The following is a 19,340-nucleotide window of genomic DNA, read 5'->3' on the forward strand; positions in this document are numbered from 1 at the left end:
CCAGTCTAACCAATGTTTTCTCCATTAACTTGAAATTCTTCCAGTTAGTCTCCTTGCTTCTAGAAGTCTTGAAGCTGCCAGATCAGATTATTAAAATTTAATTGATTGCAATAGCTTCCTGTGATGACAACTCTTACCTCCAAAGGAGATTATTCATGCAGTAGAATGTATTTTACTTAAAAATAGCAAAGCTGGCTCTGGCATATCTCTATATTATTTCCTAGCAGACAACTTTTTTGCAGCTTGTAAGAAACTTAGTGGTGGGGGTGGAGAGGAAGTGAGAGCATTCCCTCATCAGCAAATTATATTTCAGTGCTGTTACAACTCAGCATAAGCGTAAGATTTTGGGGAAATCAAAAGTATCTCTCAATAAGGAAAATAAATGAAACAACTAGTTTAGGATACATAGAACTCATAGGCCTACATTTGAAGGCCTTTTATACTTTGATCCTAATCAAACTTTCCCATTTCCTTTTGCTACTATTCTCCTTTAGGAATTCTAATTTATAGCTGAGCTGATGTGGATCAGTCTCCTGAATAGGTTTTATATCTTCTAATTTTTGTGTCTCCACTCACACTTTGAATTCTCTTTTTGTCAATCATCAGCCCAGTCTTTCTTTAATGGCAGCTGTAGGGGAGAAAAGATTTCTTTTCCTCACACATCATGAGGTTCAAGGCTGAGATCTCTATAACAAAAGACAGGTTAACAAGAGAAACACATAAAAATGTATTTAATATAAATTTTATGTGACACAAAAGCCATCAGAAATGAAGACTCAAAGAAATGGGAAAATCTGGCTTTTTTTTTTTTTTTTTTGCTTTGTTTGATGAAGAGTAGATAGTTATGTAGGAAAATTATTGGACAAAGGGAGGTTATGATCTAATGGCAATAAATCCAGAAAACTTAGCAAGGCCAAATTGTTCAGATTCTTCTTGACCTCCAGGTATAGGGCTGGATCCCTCTGGAATGAGAGTCTTATGACCTCCTTTCTGTGGGGGTAGATCAGAGAACTCTTTTGTGATCCACTTCAGGGGAGAAAGGTGGGATAAGGTCACAGAGTGACCTTCCTGCTTCTGTGTCTTCTCAGTTTCCTATAGCCAAGTACCATATTTGGGGGTAGCATGTTCAGAGCCTCATCACAGCTAAGATCCCATCTGCTCTGTGAAGTTTTTCTTGACCATACAAATTGAAAATAACTTGCCTTGCTTCTGACTTCTTTTTCATGTATGATTTCTACTCTTTTACTACTTGGCATATATTGCCATGCTTTATTTGTTCACCTCTTGAATATATCCTATCTCCTTGGCTAGACTGTAAACATTAAAAAATAAAAACCTAAGGATTCCTATGTTTTTCATAGCACAGACTAGAGCTCAGGCCAATGCCAGCTGCTTTCCACTGAATTGTATTCTTATTATTTAGCCTGTGTAGCTGTATGAGTCTGAGGCAAGCTGTTCACAGAACCAATGGCATTAATCTTGCCTTGATTCTCAATATTGTCCATAAGTTCTGAGGGTTAGCTATGCCAACTAGAAAGAGGGCAAAACTCCACTTGCTGGATGTTTTCATGGTGGCATCCATTTCCATGATAGCTTTGGCCTCATATCTCCTGGGAAAACTAAAGGGCAGAGCAAGAACGTTCACTATATACAGACTAGAAAGGGTAATAGGCATAAAGTGTTTATTGGAAACTTATAGTGAAGTTCCTAGGTGTGAGACATGAGATGAAGGAACTGTATTGTTTCTGCAACCAAAAAGGCTAGTCTTCTTAGCATTTTTTCACACCTTTCATATAGTTTTCATTAGTTAGAAGCCGTATTTTGTGACTTGCTTTCTAAAAACAACAATCAAACAAAGAAACACTGACAAAAAAAAAAATTTAAAAACAGCAATAACCAGGCGTGGAAGCAGGGCATAGAAAAAATTAAAGCAAAATATTAATACATAAAATAAGGGCAAGCTATCCTAAACAGAGAGAAGAAAGCTATTGCAAATCTTAGAGGTAAGTTATAGAAGAGCCCATTGTTTCACTGGTGGATTTAGAATAAAATATATACACAGATTTTTACATACAGAGCATGTATCTCTGCAATGCCAAAGCATGAGGACAGTCTATTTGAATCTTGGTGATCTGTGATGTTTAACGTCACTTGACACAATGGTGTTAAGTGACCTAAGGAAACCAAAAATAAGTGACTATTTCAATAATACATGCCTGTGAAGATACTCTGTCGATAATAACAACACAATAACATTTGTCTTTCAGGACCTCTTTGCTCTTGATGTTGAGCCCTACCGATACAGTGGTGTTAATATGACAGGGTTCAGAATATTAAATACAGAAAATACCCAAGTCTCCTCCATCATTGAAAAGTGGTCGATGGAACGATTGCAGGCACCTCCAAAACCCGATTCAGGTTTGCTGGATGGATTTATGACGGTATGAATACCCACTTAAAGATCAGTTTGTGTGTTTCTAAATAGTGTTGCATACATATTAACTTCTGGGTTTATATGCATACATATACACTTCAGTTTAATTGACATTAAAAGCACAATATCAGAACTACAAAGCAAATAATCTTATTAATAATTTTTTAAAATCAATTTTATATGAAAAACTTATGCTTCCATCTAAGGATCTCAAAAGGTATTACAACTATCACCAGGGTACTACAACAGAGGAATTTCTGTAAAGTTAATTAGTGCCCTACATGGGAGAAATGAGAGACTGAAAAGAAGACGTTAATCTGATAGTTATCCTTCTGATCTTACCTATCAATATACGAATACTCTTCAACATGATGATTTCTGATATCTGGTGTTATATAAATGACTTATGTCACACAAAACACACAAAATTCTCTCATGAGCTTACTCTTTAAGGCTGAAGACTAATCAATAATCACATTTGTCATTTTCAAGTCCCAGTTTAAACCCGGAAGCGGCACTATTGCATAAACTATAAAAGAAGGGTATATTCTTATATAACTTAGTTGTTTATGCCAAACAACTTTAGCTGTTTATACCAATGCTTACAATAAAAATCTAATGGCAAGGCATACATAATTTTAAGTTTTCTTATACTGTGTCCTCCAAAAGATAGGTAAAAATCAGTGTTATTAGTTTGTTTAATTTAAGCTACTATGTAAAAATATTATTTTTAAATAAGTAATCAATATAAAAATTATGACAGACATTTTATATTTTTTATACTAAGTCTTTGAAAGATGGTATGTATTTGACAGCATGCATTAATTCAGAGTAGTCACATTTCAGTCATATTTGTTCTGTAGTAGCCAAATGTGGCTAGTGTCTACCTTGTCAGACCTGGTAGGTATGTATCATGTTATTTTTAAAAATTATAAATGCCTGATGTTTTCTTATTAAATCATTTTTCTACAGACTAAAGTATCACTATAATTAAGGAAATAGCTTAGCAGTGGGGTGATATTTACATTTCATAGGAAATTACCACCTGCTTTTAATGAGTACTAGTCTAAATGGAGAATTTATAAACAAAAACATCCTCTATCCTTACATGTATGTAGAAAAGATTTTTCTATTATGATTGTAATTTTTCCATTAATTACTTCAATGGCTTCAAAGCATGTTTTTGATACTGTAGGGATAAAAGGAAAATTTGATTTTTTTATCCTTAGAAGGTTTTGTAATACAAATTGAGTACCTTCATAGAGACTATGAAGAAGAAATGGTTAGCCTAAAGGCATCAACTTTCTGATGGAACAAAAAATACATTTGTTTTCTGTTTGTGAGAAAAATCACCTACTAGAATTTGAAAATATATCCGTATGAGTTTGTTTTAAAAGAAACACTATAGGGAAATTTTACTTCGTTGCATAAAGAGATAGTTGAACAGTTCTAGTAGTTTAGTTTTAACTTATGTTTGAGAATTTTTATTGAGAGGAAAATACCTAAATAACTTAAAAATTAAAATATTTTCCTTCAAAGTGGAGCCAGATTTAAAATAAAATGCAAACTAGAAAAAATTATAAATGTTATATTTTATTACCAGTTTAAAGATGGTGAATCAAACTTTTGAAACTTAAGACAATGTGATTTTTTAATATTATAATGTATACTATCCTTTAAATTGTTGTTATGATCATGTGAATATTTTTATATATTATATAAAAATATTTATATATTATAATAGCTTTCTTTACAATTCTTTGATTTCAGGATGAATATTTTATTATTTATTTTCAATATCATTATTAAATGGCTTTAAGAAAAGTAAATCAGTAGATATCAGAACAATTTTACACTTTTATATATTGACTTCCACAGATAAATAAGTCCAAGGACTAGTGTGCCCCTTTGTGTATCAGAATCATAAAAATTATTCAATTTTACTTTGGTACTCTCTGTATAGCTATGTGAGTCCCTCTGTGACTTTACACGTCATCTCCTGAAATGAAGTAATCCCTAATTTGTGGTAACTTATATAAACTATTGAAAGACAGATAAGTACAAAGAATGATGTATTAATCTCCAAGGTAGAAGCTCTTGGAGAGAATTAACCTCTACAATATGGAAAAAGAGACAGGATATTAGGAGAATTACAGATTTGGGTTCTGTCTTTCTAGCACGAGTCTATTCCTCTTCTGTTTTTCCCTGTTGAACTGGCACATGATTTCTTGGAAGGGGAAAAATGTTAAAATAAAAATGGACTGATGAAAAAAATGTGTCTATTAAAAATCCTGGGCATTGTATATAAACCATGGATTCTGAGTTATTCAGAAGAATTTTCCATGCAATTATCTTTCCTTTGGTATAGTTCTTAAATATAAAGTAGATATGAAGTTTGTCATTAAAATAAAAGTTTCTTTCAAAATAGATGCAGATTGATTTTGTTTTTACAATTTCCCTTTTGGAAAATTAATATATTTTAAAATCTTTTCATCATATAACATTATAACAAAATTTTAAAAAAATACATAAAATATTTTCATTATATAACATTAATTCTTAATTATAAAATAGCATATGATTATTAAAATAAAACCAATTGAGTTCTGTATTAAAATGTGGGCATATTTATGTCTTACATAAGTATTCTTCTTTTCAATTTAAAATTGTATTGTAAGCATTTTCACAAGTCATTAAATGTTTAGGAAAAGAAATTAATAGGCTGTTTCCACCATGAATATTGTCAGTAAATTAAGAGGATTCTAGTTAGAAAAAAAAGAAAAAAGAATTATAGCCTGGCATTGTGGCATTGGCAATATTCCCTTCAGTCAATTCATGAGATCTCAGTGTTTACGTATCTCTTTTTCTTTTTATCCCCTATGGTCCCATAAAGAAATGGGATTATCAGCAAAGTTTCTAGTGCTTGGAGTAAGACCTATTATTATCAGTATCATAATCATTTGCCATTGTGTAAGATCATAGTGCTCAGACTTTGACATCCTTTCTTCATGTTTGAGCTATAAAAGGAAACAGTAAATTGGATTCATAAGAGTTTTTCTAGTTGAGTTAGGATTTTAATTGGCCTTTGAGATAACTGTCTATCAGTTAAATGACTACTGAATACAAAACCACTTCGCTTGCCATTGTAGTTTCTTTCTCTACAGTCTAGGGTCATCATATTAAAGATGTTAATGTTAGTAACTCAGTAAAATTTTTAGTTTCACTTGGTATAAACCCAACCAAGGAACCAACTCACAAAGTACTTCCAAGCCTGATCTAGTTAAGGAGGAAGAAATAAAGCTCAACACTCTTCTTTTACACATGCGGGTTTTCTTTTAACACATGATATCCCACTTTTCTCCATTCCCACAAAATGCCATCCAGTTAGTGCTCTGAACTTCCCAGACTTAAACCCCTTATTGTAAAACTCTTTCCATACTATGCATTCTGTATTGTGTTCCCATCTTTTCATTCTCCTAGAGGTGTGCACATACCTTTCAATGAGTGTTACTACTGTTCTTTACTGCAAAATCAGATAACATCTTCCCCAGTCCTCTGACCCGACATTGTCTGCCTTTATGTAGCACATTTACTATAGGATGAGAATTCACTTTTGAACCAGTGCCAATCAGAGCCTGACAATGGTAATACTTATTATTGATTTATTGAGTTTACAGCAATTTCAGGTCAAGACAAACATCTCAGGGTACATTTTAAGCAGTCTAGCTATATCCCAGAAATCCTTCCCAGTGGTTCCAATATACATACACATATTAATACCAATGTACCTGTAATCCATTCAGTAGCTTAATTTAATTATCAATACTTTTTTTCTTGTGCTGATAGATAATACCACATATTTCCTTGATAATATAAATGTATTACACAAATCAATAATAATCATATTGGTTGACTATATCATTTGGGTTTCTATAGGGATATTACTGTTTTAGAAGTTTAAACCCTGGACACCAACTGCTATCTCCATTTCCTTTCACCTCAAAAATCATTAAACACTCTCAATTTTACTGTATCAATATTTTTCTTAACTACATTCATCTTTTCAACCCAGAACTTTATCTTAGTTATGATCGTTCCCTGGCTTTCCTAATAGTCCCCTCACTGAAGTCCTACTCTTAATATCTCTCTGCTACATTCACCTTCTTTCTAGTATGATTTTTTTCAGAGCTTTGCTCATGGCTCCTCATCATTTACTAGGTGTAACTTGAGCTCATTTGCCAAGCCTAAAAAGCCTTCTATGATCTAGCTCTTTCCAATTTGTCCAGCCTCATATTTGCTTGCTCCCTGTTCCACCAAGCCACCCTCTCATCTCACCTTTGATGTGTCGTTACTCATCATGTATCACCTATTCCAGCAGAGGATACTTCCATTGTTTAAACCACCTACCTTTTTTTGAATGTTTGGCATATTCCTACTCATACTCTAATTTTCAGGTTTTCTGTTACCTTTTAGATTGAATATGCACTGAGTCCTCCAGATATTTTATATGTGTGGTCTTTTATTTATGCACTTTATGTATAACTCCATGTTGAAAGTTAACTCTAGTGTTTTAGTTTGTTTTTATATCACTTTTTCAATAGACTGTTAGCTCTTTTGAAGCAAGAAGTAGATATTGTAATCTTTGAAGTCCCTATACCTAGTTTAATGTCTGGTGTAAAACAGGAGCTCATAATGAGGGAGTGACTGCCTGATTGAATAAATGCATTTGTTAATTGACTTTAATCATGTTACATCTGTGTTCTAATCACTAGTTCCTCTCATTTCCCCAAAGGTATGTTGGAGAGCATTTTATTTGCCCTCTTGTACTTTATTATCAAGACATCTAATCATTTAGAAGATGCAGTTAGGCTAGTCTCAATGGCAAAAGCTTAGACATACTTCTTATTTTTTTTTGAGACAGAGTCTCGCTCTGCCACTCAGGCTGGAGTGCAGTGACACAATCTCTGCTCACTGCAACCTCTGCCTCACCCAATTGCAGTGATTCTTGTGCCTCAGCCTCCCAGTAGCTGGGATTACAGGCGCACACCACCACGCCTGGCTAATTTTTGTATTTTTGGTAAAGATGAGTTTTCACCATGTTGGCCAGGCTGGTCTCCAACTCCTGACCTCAAGTGATCCACCCACCTTGGCTTCCCGAAGTGCTGGGATTATTTATAGGTATGAGCCACTGTGCTCGGCCATTAGAAATACTTTTGATTAAATAGTGAAAGTATAGTAAGTTAGAAGAGTAGTTCCCATTCTTTTTACAAAGGAAGAGATAATGTTTATGAGAGGTGAGTCTTCATGTGTTTTAATTCTAACGCCCTCGTAACAGTTATTTCTTTATAACAACAGATCACAGAACCCAGACTTTATAATTTCCTTTTTTATTTGAGTATCTTAAAATAAAAATGAGCATCTTGTATATATATCTTACAGCAGGAATTTAGCTCATCCACTAAGGTGACACAAGTAATCATTTGTTACTGTATAAAGATTTACTTTTATAGCTGTGTGTGGTGGGGCAGGCCTGTAGTTAGCTATTTGGGAGGCTGAGGTGGGAGGATCACTTGAGCCTGGGAAGTTGAGGCTGCAGTGAACAGTGTTCACCCAGCTAAACTCCAACGTAACACCCCGTCTCAAAAAAAAAAAAAAAAAAAAAAGCAATGGAAATAGAACCATAGAGAAATAAAGCATAAATAGAACCGACAGGCTTTTTCATTTACTGCTAGAACAACTGCAAACCCACCTTTGCTGCTATTTGCTTGTCTTAATTAATTGTATCTGTTTTTCTTTAATTCATTTGAAATGAATATCAATATAAGGTTTTGGCAAGTAATAGATCAAACCAACTCAACATTTTTTAAATTGGTGAAGCATTTTGAAAAAGTTGGCTTCATCTTATATTGCACTAAATCACCAAAATAAAAGAATAAAGAGTAGGAACATAATGAATTAATGAATTAACTTTTTAAAAATCAATTTTAATACTGTGTATTGTATGCAGCATGCAGGATTTGATACTAGGCACTCAGGATTTGGTAATGAAGACAATACCTCTATTTCATCAAATAACTAAGGGAATTGATAAAATCAGAAGATAGTAACTGTTTTTCTGATCACTTTACAGTCTTTGTTGATACAAAAATTATGTTCCAAATGTGATGTTGATTGCTTCTTAATTTTGTATTTTTGGATCTTCTTTCCTGTCTTCCTGAAAATTCTTGTTAAAATTTCTTGTTTTCCGTGATCCTTTATGATAGCAAGAGACACACATATATTTACCAAGAATTTAACATAACTTCTTAGTATTTTGTTGAAAAATGTGTAACATTTCACAAAATTTATTAACATAAATGTTATAAGACTAGCCTTATTCTTGTTGTTACCACAGAAGAAACATTTTGGGGTCCATAATATAATAAAATATGGCAGAAATATTTGTATATTTCAGAGTATGTAATGAAGTCATAAGTACAACATTTGTTACATTTATATATGCTTGATTTAATGAATGGTAAAAGGACATGGAGCATGGAGTGTGAATAACAGAATGTCACTATATTTCTTTATTGTATGTACCTATTAATCTTCTAAGATGCACTAAGCTACAAGTTAAATCTAAATACAAATAATTGAGATGACCTAAAAACCTCCATTGTTTTATTAACATAGAACATTTCATCTAATCGCCATTTCTCATCGACAGATTAAATAAGCAGCATTTAAGCATCTAAAATTGATAGAGATGGAATTTCTATTTTAAGTAATTGTTTTTTACATGAAAAATGGCAGTTGCAGTGAAGCATTATCTTAATGGTCATATTATTTTTATAGGTCAATTTTCAAACTTTTCACTTGGGAAAAGTAAGGGTAAATCAAGAGAGATTTTTTCCCCTTTACCCTGAGGAGCAAAATTTATCTTCAAAGCACTGATATAATATTATGTGACACCAACTTGTAAACGATAAATATATTTCTGCACACAATTTTCTTCAGTCTCTTATTTTATATTTAAAAGTGTAGGGGAGAAAAAAAAGAAACAAAAAACCTTTTCCTCTACCTGTCTTAGGTTTGTTCATTGTCTGGGACCTCTAACAGAAGACAGACTAACATGAAAAAATAACTGAAGTTCATTGTTGTCTGCAGCACCTACTCACACTGAAGAACTCAGATGGGAATAGCCCAAGGGGTGGTTAGAACGTGGGCTTATGTAGCCTCTTAACAAAGAAAGATATCTTTTTAGAAAAGTGCCAAGACAAAGGAAAAGTGATTTAGGCTTTTAGGGGTGGCAAATTGTGAGCAGATAGATATATACATATAACATTATATAAAAATAAAAAATTATATATATCTAATTTGCCACTTGTAGGATCATATGCATATATATGTGACTATATCATATATATGTATATGATCATGTACATATACCGTGTGATATGATTATATCATATGTATATGTATATTATCCAACAAGTGGCATATTTTGGGGTGGCATATCCTGAACTCCTTCAACAGCTATATGGTTTTATGTAGATATGACGAATCACCAATGATATGAGGAAGACTAGCTAGACAGAAATTTGTGGTGTTCAGGAAGGAGGGCCCCTCAAGGGACAGTCAATGTCAAGGACACCCAGAAGAGGTGATGCCCAATGTCCTGACAAGAGCATGAAGTCCAACTTTGCAGAGTCTGAGAACTGACAACATCCTGAGATTTAAGACTCCACGTCTGCATCCGGACTGTGGCATCAAGGTAGCATTAATAAAAGCAATGAATGTGATCTTGAAAAACAAAAATGCCAAGCTGGTTATTGAGGTAACAAGGCACTGAACTTGAGAAAGCAAGTACAGGGCACAAAGTAAAGGAAATACAACATGGTCAAGAAAATAGAGAATGGATTATTTCACTGGGGTAGGCACTCAGTTTCTAACCTGAGAATGAAGTTAACAGCAAGTTTGACATAATGTTCAATGTTGTTAGTTAAAGGAGTGGATTGGGAAACAGTGGGATATAAATCTGGGATAATGTTTTTTCATGCTAATTAATTAAAAGATAATTATAAGTATTCTACATTTAACGTAGAAAATCAAAATAATTTAAAAGCATCAAATACTGGTTGAAATTATTAAAGAAGAGAGATTAAGAGATGGAATTGAGGCCTACAAATAAATCTTATTATTCAAATATTCATAATATACTACAGCAAAGTTCTGGCTAAGGAAGTTTATTACTGTAACTATAGTGCACTCTTGTCACAGAAGGAAGAGTGGATCTATTTTTAGAATGTATAAAATATGTTTTCTGGCTACTAGTTTGCATTCAGGGTAAAAATACACCAAACTTATCTATATGTTGTATTTGGGATGAACTGAGATGGAATAGACTGGTGGTAATTACCAAAGCTATGGATTTTCCCATATTAATTCAATTTTATGAATAATTTTTGTAATTTGCTTTTGGCTCCTCCCCCCAAAAATTTAAAACCAATGCCATATAAAAAAATACCTTGGCCTCACCCCAGTCTTTAAAATTTGCATTTAGTCGAATACTTACATTTATATATGATTTTATATAAATATAAATAATATAAGAGGGAAATATATAGAAATATATAATTCTTATTTATATCTAAATTCATATTATCATATTATCTTAGGTAATATCTTAATACGTTTGTGCTGCTATAACAGAATACCTGAGACGAGATAATTAATAAAAAACAGAAATTTATCTCACAATTCTGGTGGCCAAGAAGCCCAGATCAAGGTATTGACAGGATTGGTGTCTGGTGAAAGCAACTGTCTGCTTCCAAGACGGCACCCTGTTATATTCTCCAGAGGGGAGGAACACTGTGTTCTCACGTGGTGGGAGAAACCAAAGGGCAAGAGAGTGGTCCTTTCAGCCTGGAGCTCTTTTATAAGGTTGCTAATCTCTTTTGTGAGTGTTTAATGCAGTGATGATGACTTAATCACCTCTCAAAAGCCATACCTTTTAATTCTGTTTTAATGGGGATTAAGTTTCAACATGAATTTTGGAAGGGGGCACACTTAAACCATAGCAGGCACTTTTGTGAATAGTAAGCAATATTCATATTTATCTATTTAATCATATTCATACCTATATTTATCTATGTACTAAACTATACTATCTATACATATCTATACTCATTTTTATCTATTTACTAGAAAGACAGTGTCACTGGTCACAGTATTAATAGGATAAACATTTATAATACATGGACTTGTACACTCAGTATATGCAAATGCTCTTTGACTTATGGCAGGATTGCATGTTTATAAACCCATCGTAAGTTGAAAATATCATAAGTCAGAAATGCACTTAATACACCTAACCTACCTAACATCATAGCTTAGCCTCACCTACCTTAAACATGTTCAGAATACTTACATTAAGTAAGTATTACTTACCTACATTTGGACAAAATCATTTAACACAAAGCCTATTTTAAAACAAATTGTTGAATATCTAATGGAATTTATTGAATGCTGTACTGAAAGTGAAACACAGAGTAGTTGTATGGGTACTTGAAGTACAATTTCTACTTTCTGCATATGGCTTTTGCAACATCATAAAATCAAAAAAAAAATCACAAGTTTCACCGTCGTTAAGTAGGGGATTGATTGTGTATATAAGATTTTGGCATATTTTTGTCATTAAATATTAGCTATAAACTATAAAAATATTAAAAAAACAAATGACACACGTAACTGTAGATTGCATCAATTTTAGAATCAATATGTCTGTAAGAAATTTAACAATTTTCTCTGTGATTTATAATGAGCACGTTGCAGCTTTTTTTAGTCATGTTCAATTTTAGAAGAATTTTATTTAAAAATAGAGATTCTAAAAACTATCATAAATAAATAAAGAACTTGGCATATAATCAAATTTATATTATATAATGCACAATAATCCTACCTCTGATGTTTTAATATAAATATATACCTCAGTAGATATTTCCATTTCTTTTGTTTTAAATTACCTACCTCTGGATCCCACCAGTGTAGAATTTCTCCTGCTTAATTGATCCAAAAAAGTACTCAACCCTGTTATTAGAAATAAGAGTATATGCATATATAAAGAATATGAATTTTAAGGATGTTAGGATGTGTAATAAGAGTATATGCGTATATAAAGAATATGAATTTTAAGGATGTTAGGATGTGTAATAAGAGTATATGCGTATATAAAGAATATGAATTTTAAGGATGTTAGGATGTGTACAGTGGCCCTAGGAATAGTGACCCAAACAATGACTTTATACAAATTCTGAGTCTATCTACCAGAGAATGTTACTATTTGTATTTGACATCTAATATAAATAACCTAATTGTGAATTGTATTTAATGCTTACTGCATTTCACTGCTGTTTCTGCCTTATTAACTCATGACATCATGGGGCAGTTATCATCTTCATTTTATAGATTCAGAAACATAGAATAGGCAGGTTATATATCGAGAGAAAGATCCCTAAACTATTGTCACAAGCAAATATAAAAGAATCCTTAAGCATCTAAAGGAAAAAGTTGAGCGTGATGAATTAGAAACCAGGAAAAAAAAAATTACTTTAGATGTGCCGTCAGATTTTTTGTTTCATTTTTAACCTTATAGAATTTCACACCAGTTTTCGGTAAGGTGGTAGCTAGTTGGTCTACTAAACCCTGTTATTTCTTTCCTTCCAGACTAAATTCATACACAGAGGTCATAAGCCACATCTGAATCTCATTCCCAAACCTCTCTAATGCTGTTACTTTAGGCAAGTTACCTAACCTCTTTGAGCCTCACTTGTCAAATAGAAATAATAAATTTTAGTGGGTTGTCATAAGGATCAAAAGAGATAATGAATTCACATATAAAATGTTGAAAACCTACCTGTATTTTATAAGTTATATTATTGCCTCCTCTTAAATGCCCCGTGACTTACAGCATAGAATTTGACAGAGTGCTTGTAGTTTAATTAATTGATTCATTATTTCAGCATTAATTATCATCTGTTGTATGCAAAATCACTGTAGTAGATACTTAGGGTGTACATGTGTGTGCGTGTGTGTGTGTGTGTGTGTGTGTGTGTGTGGAAGCTTTCATACAGAATCTGCTTAAAACTTGAATCCAGTAGTCTTCTTTTTAAAATGAGCCCAATTACAATGATTTGAAATGTGCTATTGCAATAACGTATCCCTATTTAACAGATATTTAAGTCTAGTTAGAAGTTTATGAAAATGGTATGTGTCATTTATTTTTTTCTCAATGTCAGATCATTTCATTTTTAAGTTAAAAAGATGGCTTGTTGGACACAGAATTAAAGGATGGATTTTTGGTTAGGTTTTTTGTGCCTGTAGTAGAAGACTATTAAATCTATTCTATTTCCATCTGAGAGCAAGAGTTTTGTAATCTAAATCACCTAACTCTTGAAAACAGTCTGCTTATTACTTCCTTTGTAAACTTCTGCTAACAGTTTAATATTTCTGAGCCTCAGTTGCCTTAGCTATTCGATGAAACCAGCCTACATCACAGTGTCACTCTAAAGATTAAATATATAACTCTGACACCACTTGAAGACAGTGTCTGGCCAGTAGTTGATCCTCCATAAGTGATATCCATTTGTTTCAAGATAAATGCCCTTTTTGCACTTTAGTGCAGGTGCTACTATGTTCTGAGTACAGTTCATCATTCTCAAAGGATCTTTTGATCCCTGTTTATACAAAAGTGACAATTGAAAAACAATGCAGCTGTGTGAATATTTATTTACTTTAAATCTTAGAGTAGGTAGTTGCTTATTTTAATGCTCTGGGTGAGATTAACTGAATGAATGAACATGACTTATAGCTAGTTTAATATCAAATTGTTGATGCTTTTTTTCATGACACTGCTATCTGAGTAATTATATTTACATTAGAAAGACACATTTTAAAAAGTGTAGCCTATGCAGTTTTGTGATATAAAGGCCTAAGAAATGGTCAAGAATCTAATCTGATGCGCTAATTTCCAAGATATGCTTGGCCAATACTTTTTAAATCCACATTAATAAATCAGAAGAATGTTTCAGACAAAAATGAAATGAAGAGTTTTAGGGTGAATTTGCCTAAAGGATATTAGGAATTCTCCTGCTTTATTATGCAGAGAGGAAATATTATGTTGATCTTTCATTTGCCTTTCTAAAAGAACTCATACATATTTTATTCATTAATCTTCAGAATGCCCTGTGACCAAATTGAACCAGAAGGGGAAAGTAAAGTTATTAAACAGACACAGATGTTGAAATGGTACCAAATCGATCCTTCATAAAAAAAACTCCTATGTATTGCTATTCATTCATTCATTCTCCAAATATTTACTGAACATCTACTCTATGCAATGTATGGTATTATATCATGTGAAGGATAAGAAAAATATAAATAGATAGATTACATGATGTTTGTACTTGAAGAATTATCAGTTTAATAAGACAAGTGAGACATAGCCTTAAATCATTGAAAAAAAAAATGCTGGCATGCGGTGAGAAATGTATATAGAAAACAGTGCATTTAGATGAGTGTTTATCTACTTTTTATTTAGGATATAACTATAACTTTACATAAAGACACAACTTAAGAATGTTATGTGCCCAATTAACATGAAGAATGGTTCACTCCCTTTGTAGTTACCTCATTGGACTTGGATAAAATTCTACATTCCTGTGATAAGTCAAAGAAACTCAGAAACTTGATCAGGTTGAGCAGACTGGTTGGTGGAACCACAGGTTTCATTGTAAGATGCTCAGCACATATGTACTCTATTCAAGCTAGAGAATTTCATAGCTGCTGCCAGGTTTGAAGTACTCCAGAAAGTGCTACCACAGTGCTAGAGTTACTGCCAGACCTGGGCTCCTGGTATTTCTGCTGAAAATATGGCAGTCAAATGGTTATCTCTGTTCATCCTTTCTTCCATTGCCTTGAGTGTTGAAGGTCATTTTTGCCAATTGTCTCCTCACATCCTGTCTGGTCACTCATCACTAGTACTAGAGCTCAAATTTACTCTCTAATTGACCTGGACTCCAACTATTCCAGCTGTTTAGTTATCTGGTTCTTTATGCAACAAAAGGCACCTCTGAGTCTGCCCATAGTGGCTGAGTTAGGACCCCCATATCAATCAAAAGCTATTTCCAGATCCAGCTCTTCTCTGAGACTCTCAGGCCTTGTCTACACTGTACTTACTTTCAGCTGAGAATGTGTTCTCTCACCTAACTCCACTTGAGCATCCTCAGTCCCTCAAAGGTACCCTGGATTGTGGTCTTGATTGTTTTTCTCCTAGGAGTTTCTTTGACTCTTTGTAAATTTTTCCACTTTCTTTCTAGCAACTTTCAAGCCCTGGGTACTACTAAGGAATGAAGGACAGAGCAGTGTCTATAAATCCATATATATAGTTGCAATGTAAGAAACAGAGGAGAGAGTAGTCTCAGTAAAGCCAAATATACATGGCTACCAGAGAGAAGGTGCAAAGTTGACTTTACTATTTAAAAGAAAAAAAGTCACTAAATGAATCCATTCACAATATGAAAACCTACACCAAAGCCAGGCTTGGTGGCTCCTGCCTGTAATCCCAGCACTTTGGGTGACCAAGGTGAGAGGACTGCTTGATCTCAGGAGTTCACGAACAGCATAGACAACATACTGAGACTCCGTTTCTACAAACAAAACGGAAAAAATTAGCCTGGCGTAGTGACACACACATGTAGTCCCAGCTGTTTGGCAGTCTGAGGTGGGAAGATCACTTGATCCTGAGAGGTCGAAGCTGCAGTGAGCCGTGATCATGCAACTGCACTCCAGCCTCAGTGACAGAGAGAAACTCTGTCTCACAAAACAAATAAACAAACAAAAATCCCTATACAAAGAGAATTTGATGTTTCTATCTTTTCACATAGAACTAAATTAATAATAATAAATACTAATAATAATTTTTATTGTTATTATTTTAGCATCACCAAGTACAGGACACCCCTGCTATAAATGTAATAAAAATTTGACAGCTTGATGTTATTGGAAAAGGAATTTGGGGGAAGATAGGGCTCAAACTGAATCTCAAATGTAAATATAAACATAAAATAGCATTTTGATAAAAACAGATGAGAGTAGGAAGCCCATTTAGGAAGAAGATAATGGAAAGCCATTAAAGATGTTAGAACAGGAGAGTGCAATAAAAGTAATTTCATTTACCATTCCTTGCTAAATATCATGCAATTTGTGGTGATTATATAAAGGTATGTTTGCCTTACACTAATTCTAAGTCTCACAAAAATGCTGTAAGATGAGCATTATTTCTCACTTTACAGATGATGGAACTGAGGTGCCAATATATTTAGTATGTTGCTCAAGGACATTTGATTAGTAAGGTTAAGGCTGAGCGTTTAAGATCAGTCCCTTCTAACTTGATAACTTGTGCTTTTCCTGCTCTGTCCTGCTTCCAGAAAGGCATATCTGGTGGCTCTGTGCGAATGCGTAAGACACACTCCAGCAGGTAGCAGGAAGCTGCAATTCAAGCCTGAGTTAATAAGGACTGGTATAGAGCCCAGGGGGCTCAAAGGAATGATTGAATGGGAAGATCTTTTTGAGATAGGGAAAGATAGTATGGAGACAAAAGAGGCCTTAGAGCTTTGCAGCTTAGGTGACTAGGAAGACTCTAGTGCTTTTCACAGAAATGGGGCTATTGCAAAAGCAGGGGGCTTGAAAAGGAGATGATATTGATTGCAAACAGGAAGATTTGAGATGATGGTAATACCTTAAAGGAAGAGAGGTTCAACAAAAAGCTGGAAGCTGAAAAATTGTTTCTCATTTCTATAATGACTCAGTTTTCTGTTTGTTTGTTTCAGAAATGGAGAAAAACATTTCAGACTTTTGGGAGCATATGTTTACAATCCTTCAGAGAAAAAGACTTAGTCAACCTATTTGGCCACCTAGACTAAGTGACTCCAGAAACTGAGAGAATTTAAGTAGTGTTGAATGTCAAAGAATTACTGCATACTTTAGTGCCCTTGTTTCTCAGTAGTCATGCCGGAACAGCCTGTGGCTCCGTAGTACATGTGTCAGGGGTCTTATGAATAATGCCTTGGGAGAAGAGATGTTAATTTGAATTCTGGTTCTGGCTTTCAAGCAAAATATTACTCTTCCTAATGTTGTCTATAAAATAAACTTCTCAGATTTCATTCGCAGCCTTCAAATATTTATTCCTATTTCCAATTTTTTTACTAAATCAAAAGGAAAAGGGAAATGAATAAGTGATAAGTTAAAGACTGTGAGATATCTTTAAAATATGAACTTCTCTAGCCCCTAAGGCAGGTGCACATGAATTTAACTGACAAAAATTATGCATAGTTTTCTTGATTTGAAAATCTCACTTAAATGTTATTTTAACTAAAATTTGAAACAATCAAAATCTCAAGGTAAATATAGATATTACTCACTTTTAAAACATCATAATTTGAACATTTACTATTACATAGATATTACGTACTGGCGAAAATTTGTAAGCTATAAAAATATGTGAAAGAAAATTAAAATTTTCCATTTATTAACATACCAAGCAAAGAAAATGACAATTATCATTTTAAGGACCAGTAGAACTCTTAACCCACCTTCCCCTAACCGATTTGTAAGAGTAACCAAAGCTCTGTATCCACTGGTTAAAATATACCGATTGACATCCACAGAAGTGAGAAAACTCACCATCAGTAGGCTACTATCATGTTTCTGTATTTTGACTCCATGGTTTGGTATTCTTAGAAAAGGTCAGTAGTATTTTTGCTATAACCAGTTTATGCTTGTTTTACACACTAATTCATAATTCAATTAAACATTACATAAAATAGTTAAAGTACAAGCATAACATTGTTTCTATGAAAACTCAAATGACTGCATGAAAAAAATTGATAAAGGTACTTTGCAAGTATCTCTTTATTCTTGTTTCACTTAAAAGAAACAAGCTGAAAATCATGGATAATCCATTATGTTTGGAGCTTATACAAAACAGAAGAGGAATTTCAATCAGCAGACCCATGAAAAAGGTCTTGGCTCTACATTAATACATTTAGGAATACATTTACAGTTAGATGTTGTACATTAACATAGAAATTTTGAAGTATATGTGCCTTAACTGTTTAACTGGCCAAATGTTAGCTTTGATTACTTTGGAAAATTGTTTATAATAAATTTTCTGTGCCCTTGTACATATTTCATTAAAAGTAGGATCTTATGGTATACACAGCTTGCTTAATGTTTTCTTAAGTTAATTTAACATTTATTTAAAATTTGCTATGTCTCAAGCACTGTTTTTGGAATAGAGCTATAGTGGTGACTGAGATGGAGTTCACCTTCTATGTGGTACATAGAAGATATAAACAATGAAAGAAAACAAATTAGGATAAGAAGATGGAGAGTGATTTAGGAGTGGGGAAGGCCCTTTAGCTAGGGTTATGGGAGAAAAATATATGTGGAATAAGTCCTAAAGGATAAGAAATAGGTAGCCATACAAATATTGATCAGAAAAGCATCCTATGCAGAAGGAACAAGTGCAAACTTCTTGAGATGGAAACAAGCAAGGTGCATCTGAAGGAAAGAAAAAGGTAACCCAGCGCACTGATAGGTTGCCTTTCTTTCATAATTTGGGATGAAAAAAATCAAGGGTATCCTTTTGATGCATTATATTTGAATTGCCTATTAGATATCCAAGAGGAATATGCAGTTTTGTTTACTATTGTATTATTTGAGCCTTTAACAGTATTTGGCACATTAATAGGCATTCAATCAATATTTGTTGAATGAAGGAAGGAATTATTTTGGGAAGGAATAATTTTGAGATGGGTAATGTTTTATGAGTTTGAAACTCAGATGAAAGGATTGTAAAATAAAT

General features: G+C 33.3%; 1 protein-coding gene across 7 annotated transcripts in view; it reads left to right on the forward strand.

Moving 5' to 3' along the window:
- Positions 1–19,340, forward strand: part of GRIK2 (glutamate ionotropic receptor kainate type subunit 2) — a 1,201,011-nt gene that overhangs the window by 813,731 nt on the left and 367,940 nt on the right. For all 7 annotated transcript variants that reach the window (XM_054557912.2, XM_063724917.1, XM_063724918.1 and 4 more), the window contains one exon: positions 2,268–2,441. In XM_054557912.2, the coding sequence (XP_054413887.1) occupies positions 2,268–2,441 (174 nt within the window). The remainder of the gene's footprint in view (positions 1–2,267; positions 2,442–19,340) is intronic.

This window comes from Pongo abelii, chromosome 5, assembly GCF_028885655.2.
Source record: "Pongo abelii isolate AG06213 chromosome 5, NHGRI_mPonAbe1-v2.0_pri, whole genome shotgun sequence".
Lineage (NCBI taxonomy): Eukaryota > Metazoa > Chordata > Mammalia > Primates > Hominidae > Pongo > Pongo abelii.